Source organism: Heloderma suspectum, chromosome 3, assembly GCF_057233095.1.
Source record: "Heloderma suspectum isolate Gila_16-S chromosome 3, 16-S_ref, whole genome shotgun sequence".
NCBI classification, from domain to species: Eukaryota; Metazoa; Chordata; class Lepidosauria; order Squamata; family Helodermatidae; genus Heloderma; species Heloderma suspectum.
This window is the reverse complement of record NC_139460.1, coordinates 126,301,280-126,310,374: the sequence shown is the minus strand read 5'-3', so window position 1 is coordinate 126,310,374 and position 9,095 is coordinate 126,301,280. Positions and strand designations below refer to the sequence as shown.

Here is a 9,095-nt window from a genome sequence, read left to right as displayed (position 1 = left end):
GCAGAAACAGACTTTTTAATATATATTTATAAATTGTTTTCTTCCCTTCATGTGACAAGCCAAGTACAATACGAAGAAATCAGGTAGAGGTGGGTATTCCAGACAATATATGAGAGCATCACATTCTTTTTTGTTTTGTTAAAATTGTTGTTCTGCTTTTAATTGGTTTTGATGTGTATTGTTTTTACAATTGTATTTTGCCTTGGGAGACCTTGGGGCTGAAAGGTGATTCAATATTATATAATAAATTTTAATAAATAATTCTCATACCATTTACCTCTTGTAGTAAGAAGCATGACTTGACAGAACCAAAAGCTTTCATTTCATATTTACATCTTTACAAAGGTTTAGAATTTGGGCTTCGAAGCAACCTCCATATTTCCTGGGCCAGATAATATAGTGAAGACTGTAACATATACAGAAATAGTACATCAGTTTAATAACTGGTACCCAAATCTCACCCATGTATTTTACCTGCTTGTATGAACAGGTACCCATCTAATTCAGACCATTTGTTGTGGCGGTAAAAATGTATGACAGACTGTAAGAGTGGGTGAGCCACTCTTCAAGCACCAGGTAGGACACAATGGGTGAGCTGCATTTGGCTTGGTGGGTAAAATGTTGTGTAGCCCTGTAGCCCTGACTAACGGTGCAATCTACTACATCCACTTACCTTGGAGTAAGCCCCACCAAATGCAGTAGGCCTTACTTCTGAGTTGATATGTATAGGATTGCACTGTTAAAGTATTTCACAGTGATGTGTGTGTGTTTTTAACTGCAGCCTCTTTCTTTGCTTTAATGGAATTTCACAGTTTGCAACACCTGTGTTTCAGTGCATGAGGCACCCTTAACAGAATTGTTTGCAGAGAATTAATTATTGTAAGTGCTTTAAAAATAGGTGTATTGTGCAATGTTTCAGTGCAACTCATATTTAAAACCTGCCATTGACAAATACATAAAATAAAACATACATAATTGGTAAGGCTTTCCTTCATTGTAGAAGCATGACAACAATTGTAAAATAAAATAGTTGCATTGTTTGGTTCCATAGCAAGTAAGGGTTTCTCTCCACTTAGTGAAAGAACATGATTACTGGAAAGCTTTCCTTTCCACGCATACCCTTCTCCAGAACCTAGGACCATGCCTTTAAATGGATCCAGCTGCCCAGTTACAGTCTACTACATCTGTTGTTGATTGTTAATTGCTGTGTTTAGTAGTTTTCAATATGGTTTATTGTCAGATTTATCTCTAGGCCTTTCAGCTTTTGATGCCTGTCGGACTAACCGAGGTGGTGGTAATGGCTTGGTTGATCTGTCATCTTCAGTTGACTCTTCTTCATTCAGTGTGCCAAACGCTGGTCTTGGCAACAGTGGTTGCCTGAAGCCCCTGGCAACCTGAGGTTGGCTCACTGGCTCTCTGTTATCACTACCCACTTCATTCTTCCATTCAATTCTACACTGCTGCTGTCGAAGTCTCTGGTCTCTCAAAATTTTTCCTGCTTGAGATTTTAAATTCAGCACTGTGGTATGATCAGATTCAGAATCACTGCTGTCACTTACTGTAAATTTAGAAAATTATTATATATTAATAACGTTTATGAATGCCTTTTATCACAATACATTATGGAACAAAAGTTGAAACAAAGATCTCGGAATCTCAAATACATGAAGTACAATTATTTTGTGACTATAGCCCTACAAGAATTGCACAAGGGAGAGAGCAAGGATGTGCCTACCAGTGCAGTCATGGTTGCATATCATGGGAGCCTACGAATGTACAGCAAGCTCCCCTCTACAAGTGGGCACAGCCACCCCATCTCCCTCTCTCAATTGCTAACTGTGTGTATGAGAGTGACCGAATACAGCTAATGCATTATGTGTTTACTAGAAGTCTACACATACTTTTCATCACCAGTGGTAGTCTATTTGCCTTTGTCAAACACACTGGTCTATTCTCCCACAAAGTGTCATATTTGCATGGTAAAGTTTTATTTGGGATATAATCCCCAAGATAAGAGATCTGGGATTGCCACAGCAGGGAGGCTCAATGAAAACAAAAGTTCATCCTGACATGGTTAATCCTAGGTCTTACCCCATGAGGGCACAGTCAGGCTCAGTAAAGGATAATGATGGAAGGATGTCATTTTGTTGGTGACTTTCCATCACAACATTAACTTTAGAACTTGGGCTACAGTTTTCCACACTTGGGTAGTGACCATGCACAATACTTTTGTGTGCTGACTACACAAGGCCACTTACGCTACCTGAAAAGTGGCAACTTTTTCCTGTAGATGATAATGAGCAAATATACTACTTCATACTGCCTCTGCCATAATAAGAATCTGCTGTATCAGTGTAGCTGAAGTAGGCCCATTTCGTGGCCAAAAAAGGTTATGGAACTAGGAACTGGCAAGTGAAAAAATGTATTCTCTGCCAAATTCATCTTTCCATCCCACCTTGTGGGGTGCATTCTAATTTCTGGGAGAGTAGGGGTGCAATCCTATGCATGTTTAGACAGAAAGAAGTCCCACAACTCCCAGCATTCCTCAGCCAGGGTGGCTGGGGCATGCTGGAAGTTGTAGGACTTTTTTCTGTCTAAACTTGCATAGGATTGCACCCTAAATTCCTCTTACACGGCCTCAAAGTTGTTACAACAGCATCCTAGTGTGAGCTAATGGTGACTATAAAACTGTCTAGTGCTTTGGAATCTGAGTGTTAATTTACTTTTCAATAAATGCCAAAGCAAAAAAAGGTACAAACAAGTCCATACTTATGCTAAAATATGCAGAGTGAGGAAATGTTAAGGCTTCAGAAATGATAGCAACCTGATAAATGACAACGCTCATTTTGCTATTCCTGAGGGAACATGAAATACTCCCAAGAATGGGTAATGGTTGTATTTGGTTCTTACTCAGCACTGTTCAGATCAAAAGGCATGTAACTAATAGCAAGGTCTTAAAATTTAGGGAACAGAGAGACACTGGGTTGGATCCAGATTTAGTCTTAAGTATGACCAACATCATGTCCCATTGATTTCAGCCAGTCTAAATCTGGATCCAACTGAGTGACATGACCAGGAATTTGATCAACACCTAGTTAAGTGCCCTGGGCACACTAGCAACCATACAAAAGAGGGAAGGATCATAGTTGGCACTTGTTTGAACTTGAAGTTCACATGGCAGTTCCTGTGTTTTACAATTTTATTCTGTCAAACACCATGTCAGTTATGCATGTTCTAGTTGAAGCAGAGGGTATGAAAAGCACAGGTAATGCACAGTGCAATGGTACTGGAAACTCACATTATCAGGAATCAATGGCTGAAATCCAAAGAATCTCACAATTAGTTCCACAGACCCAGGGAGTTTGGGGTCTGTGGTTCTTAAACAGCTACCTCCCATACTGCTTGGCAAACTGCCTTGGAAATGGGAGACTTTCAAAAGCATGCCATGGAAATCTATGTTTCATCTGTCAAAAAAATAAGGGCATTGGGCAGGCTCAACCCCTAGAATGTGCCTGAAGTAGCTCTTTGCACCTGGGCCTAGTACTATAACGTCAGAGATAGACAATATTTTCCTTCAGAGAATGAAAGGTGTTATGACAGAGCCTTCAGTACATGACCTACACTTTTCTCTAGTTGAACAGGTTTTGCAGGGTTTTTAAAATGAGACAAAATACAACAGCAGGACTAAACAGATGGGTGTGTACACCACGGACAATGATGGCTCCAGGTTTGGGAAGGCTCAGCCAAATGTTCTATGGAGCCCCCACCCCATCCTGCTCTTTTCCCCACCCCCCTCTGGAAAAAAAGATAGGCAGTAGCAGCTGTTTGCTTGCTCAGACAGGTGATCAGCAGCAATCAGGTGCAACCATGAGGGCTATCATGTTATCACTTGAACATACACAATTCCTCATGTACATGTGTCAAATAATGCATATGCACTTGAGCAACATGTGTCAGGAATCTTAAACCCTGCGTCACAGTGCAAAGTGACATGAATTGGTAGACCCAGATGGAGAAAAAGCAGTAAATGTAGCTTTGGGGAACTAGTAATGAGACAGGAGATTTGAATAATTGAGTACAAAGTTTATTACAAATAAAGAACAGAAATACATGCTCACAACCTGATGGGCCTGGGAGCTAAGCAATTAATTATACAGAGAGAATGGCTGTCAGCAGAAATAAAGGAGGATAAGGACACATGGGGTAGACAGACGTAGTTAGCCAAATAAGGATAGAGGAGCGCTGAAGGAACCAAATGGACAAAGAGGAGGCAAAATTGAGAGACAGAATCACATGTAAAAACAGTGCACAGATAACTTGCACAGGACAGGGGGGAGAGGTAGAGAATGTGGAATTAAAAAGAAAACCAGGATGCAATGTTACCTCCTCCAGTGTGAGGGTTGTACAATAGGGCTGGTTCTTGGGTCTGTTTGAATTGGGAGACTGATTTCTACACTGGAATATGGAGTCATGCTGGTAGCTCCTTATGAAATGGGATGGGTAACCTCATGAAATGGGATGGGTAACCTCACCTGGGGTCTTAGATGGTAGGCTGCTAGCCATTACCTACAGACATCCAGGAAAAAGACTAGCTGGCAAGGAGGGGCCTAGTAAAACTGTCACGTATGCAAAACTGGAGAATGGCAGTGGCAACAGGCAAAGGAGGAATACACTGGCAAAAACAAGCTGATAACTCCCTCTGAGCCCTTGCTAAAACAAATAGTAAAATTTAAAAAGTCCAAGGGGACTAGGGAGGAAGAAAGGGGTCACAGAATGAAGGGACCCTAGCAGATCTGAGAGAGGAGGGAGAAGCACCAAGAATGAACCAGCCTAAGCAGACTCTTAAAAGGCTTGGTTAAGTAAGGGAGAGGTCTCTCTAGAACAAAAGGGGAACTAGGTCGTGCTTGTTCTTTCGCAAGGGTGCTGTGTACAAAACGAGGTCTAAGTTGAGCTGGTTCTCTACCATGTAACTGGAGTTCTGTGTGCAAGCCTTCAGTGGAGATCCCTAACCTTTAGTAATGCTAATGACTAATAATCAGTTTGCCAGCCGGGACAGGCCTTTTTTGGCATGGTGTTTTACCCCAGAGCCAACTCTATCCAGCAGAATGAGACACTTGCCTCAGGTGGCAGATGGTGAGGGCAGAGCAGCAGCTCCCCACCATTTCTCTTCGGTCCTCTAAATTAGTCTGCCCTGTTCCCCTTGAGCTAGCCTGCTACCCCCAAACATGGTGGAGGAAGCTGTCACATCATCAGTGTTAAAGTAGGACTAAACTGCAAATTCAGTTGGATTCTGTACACAGCATGCACAGGAGGTACCATCTTGTCCTATGCCTCAGGCAGCAAAAGGTCTTGGACCAGCAATGCTTTACCCTGGCCAGGGCTCTCATTGGCCAGATAAAAGAGTATGCCAAAGGTAGCTTATATGCACTAGGAATTAGGTATAGACTATGGCATCTGCATATATCCAGAGTTCTCGTACCTCTTTCGGTATTGAGGGTAAGACACGCTATCTGTCAAAAGAGGATAGCTAGTGTATTCCGTTGCTCAATTTTTGTGCCCTGTCTGTATAAACATTTGCTTTGCATAGTCTCACAGAAAGAGTTAAGTTTCTTGAAGAGAAAGCGCTAAGGGGTATGCTTGAGATCGGAGTGAGGTGAAACTCCTTGGTAACCGTACACAAAATATACAACAATATGCAACTGTATACTCAAGTACACAAACATCACTCTCACGTATCTCACATATATACATCCTCGGCATGTGCTGCATATAAAATGAGTCTGTTCGTATGGTGGGGAGGGATTCTCTAGGACATAAGAAACCTCTTCAAGTCCCTATCTGACATTTTTGTTCCTTTCCCAGGTAACCAGATCAGTAAAGCCTGCTGAACAATTCACTCTTCTTTATATTCCAAAACTGTATTACCTTTGAAAGAAGACTGATTCCTTTTCCGTACTTTCTCAGCTAGTTTAGCGTTTTTAGGCAGTGATAGATAACGTGGTGCTTTAGTGGCCACCTGCAGAAATAAGCATAAAATGTGTTACATACAAGCCAAGTGAATATATGCACGCTGTGTCTTAGTGCAGCTTCTCATACAACATTCTGTATTTGGGTACAGATGCAAGAGTATAAAATACATGTTATAATGTGTTAGTTTTCTCTTTAGATGCCAGAGTTGTGCAGCGTCAAAGCTCTCACACACTTTTACACACACACACACACACTCATTTCATACATGTAAACACACAGCACACACCATTTCATTTACACACAGACACTTTCACACATCACACACAATGCACATAACACCCATTCTCACACATCAGACACGTGAAGATCCCCTCTCTTCTGCTGTTGCAATTAGGCTTGGAAAAAGCTTTCCATTGGCTTCAATGGTTTTCCAAGCCTAACTGCAGCATCGGGGAGCAATTTGGGGTGCGTGTGTGGGGGGTCACAATGCATGAAGGGGGGAGGGTTAATCCATCCTCCCCAGTTGTGACCCAGCTTGCCAAATTGCCCCCAAGCTACCATTAGGAATACCTTTTTCAAGCCTAATTGCTTGAAATTAGGCAGGGTGAAGAAGAGAGGCTGGGCCCTGATTTAAAGTAAGCAGAAGCTACAGCTAGGGAACGATTTGGCCCCACTTCCATACATCTTAAAAGAGAAAGTGGAAATATATGCACATGTGTCTCTCACAACTGAGGTGGCAGCCATTTCTTTTGTATTCTTCTTGTACTAAAGTACAAAACAGTGTGAAAAGCCACTCTTCGAAGCACAACTGCTAGATTGGTGGGAGGGATACTATTTAAATTAGGTAGTCTTTGGCATATATACTGTAGCCAAGAACACAACAAAATTTCATCAAGGACAATCTAGAGCCATAGAAATCTCAGTGCTTTTCAACCAAACCCTGAAACCATCTTGTTGAGGGTGAAAGTGGAGAGTGCAAAAGCTGGTTTGAAACTCAACATTAAAAAAACGAAGATCATGGCATCTGGCCCCATCACTTCCTGACATAAAAAGATCATGGCATCTGGCTCCATCACATCCTGGCATATGGAAGGGGAAGAAATGGAAGCAGTGACAGATTTTATTTTCTTGCGCTCCAAGATCACCGCAGACGGTGACTGTAGCCATGGAATTAAAAGATGCTTGCTCCTTGGGAGGAAAGCTATGGCAGACCTAGACAGCATAGTAAGAAGCAGAGATATCACCTTGCCGATGAAGGTCCATCTAATCAAAGCTATGGTTTTCCCAGTAGTAATGTATGGCTGTGAAAGCTGGACTATAAGGAAGGCTGAGCGCCAAAGAATTGATGCTTTCGAACTGTGGTGCTGGAGAAGACTCTTACGAGTCCCCTGGACTGCAAGGAGGTCAAATCAGTCCATCCTAAAGGAAATCAACCCTGAGCGCTCATTGGAAGGACAGATACTGAAGCTGAAGCTCAAGTATTTTGGCCACCTAATGCAAAGAGAAGACTCACTGGAAAAGACCCTGATGCTGGGGAAGATTGAAGGCAAAAGGAGAAGGGGACGGCAGAGGATGAGATGGCTAGATAGCATCACTGATGCAATGAATATGAACTTGAGCACACTCTGGGAGAGAGCAGAGAACAGGAAAGCCTGGCGTGCTATGGTGTCCATGGGGTCACGAAGAGTTGGACATGACTTAACTGAACAAGAAATTGTCTGCCTGTGTGCTCATGTAAAAGAAACCACAGCTACTAGGTCCGTCCGTCCACTGAAAACCTCTTAGTGGCCTCACCATGTTGTTCCAACAACACAATATAATACATTACTTAGTCAACTTCATAAGAAAATGTATTATAAAATACAAGTACCGATCTTGACAAGCTGTTGCTCTTCCTAATGCTCTCCCTCAGGCTGTGTCGGCGACGAATCAAAATTTCTTTGGCCTGTTTTTCATTTGCGTCTTCAGCTAGACTATATCTGTTGTATGATGGAGCCTGAAACCAAAAATAACAACCCACAGCTATATTTCTAAAATTATATTAACACAGTAGGTGGTACAGAGGCACAAAATGCATCCATATTGCTTTAAGAAATCTCACAAACAACATTCAAACTAGCATAACATTTAAAACAGATGCACAACCTGTGTGTAACTTAATGCTTATTCAGTCATCTGTTATTTTTGACAGCTTTCTTTGATTCCATAATTTACTTATACATATCAGAACTAAGAGTTTTAAATTTCACCAATGCCAATACTCTGCACAAAAATTATACAACCCCAAGAGCTTTGATGAACAAGATACAGCACATAGATAGTTCTTTCTGCCTCTCAGAGAAAGACAAAGAACTTCACAGTGTGTTCAACCCGAATGTGGGAAGCTGCTATTTCCTTTTGCATGGTCTGTTCACTGAAAGGGCTTCCTCACCTTCCAGCATGCAAGGACCCAAGCCCAGAACATAAATGCATCTGTCCAACAGGAGCTATGCTACATATCACTGAGCCCACCGTGTAGAACTCCATCATTATTGGCAGTTTCTCTGGAAGAAAGACCAAGGCACAACATAGCTGGATTCCATCCAGCAACCAGTGGGCCAACAGCTACTGCAAGAAATCCAACAAGGAGTGATGGAGATCAGTGATACAATAGCCTCACCCACTAGCTGAAAGACTGACAGTTGTTGGGAGCTTGTGACCTCTGTAAGTACTGCAAACTCTTCTCTGTGTTCCTGCAAAATACATGGGGGTCTTTATGGAAAGCCTTGCTTTGGGGTATAAATTTCTTCCTTTTTTGAAAATGTAAATTTGTACATTATAATTGCAAACTTCCCTGTTATGATTGGATATAAATTTATGTATATGAATAAATAACTCATTGCAGGGCAGAGTCAGGGGTCAGCGTGGTTGGGCAGCTGTCGAGCGCCCAGAGGTTCAAAAGAGACCACCCCTGCCCAGCTCTACCCCTGCCAGGGCTGGACTGCAGCAGACGCTACTCTTCCTCCTATATCTGTCTTACTACTACGATTTGCCCAGCTGGGCCTGCTGGCAAAAAGGAGTGCAGCAGCCAACCAGACAAGCACTTCTCCATTTCCAAGTAAAAAATGTTTTAACCTCATCTTTGA

The 9,095-nt window shown here is 42.2% G+C and overlaps 1 protein-coding gene across 2 annotated transcripts in view; it reads right to left on the bottom strand.

The window, feature by feature from the left end:
• The window catches only part of SLC9A2 (solute carrier family 9 member A2), a 50,412-nt gene continuing 41,317 nt past the window's right edge, over nt 1–9,095 (bottom strand). For both annotated transcript variants that reach the window (XM_084844457.1, XM_084844458.1), the window contains exons 10-12: nt 7,841–7,966; nt 5,926–6,016; nt 1–1,558 (exon numbers count right to left, since the gene is read on the bottom strand). In XM_084844457.1, coding sequence (XP_084700583.1) covers nt 1,221–1,558; nt 5,926–6,016; nt 7,841–7,966 — 555 coding nt within the window. In that variant the 3' untranslated portion in view covers nt 1–1,220. The remainder of the gene's footprint in view (nt 1,559–5,925; nt 6,017–7,840; nt 7,967–9,095) is intronic.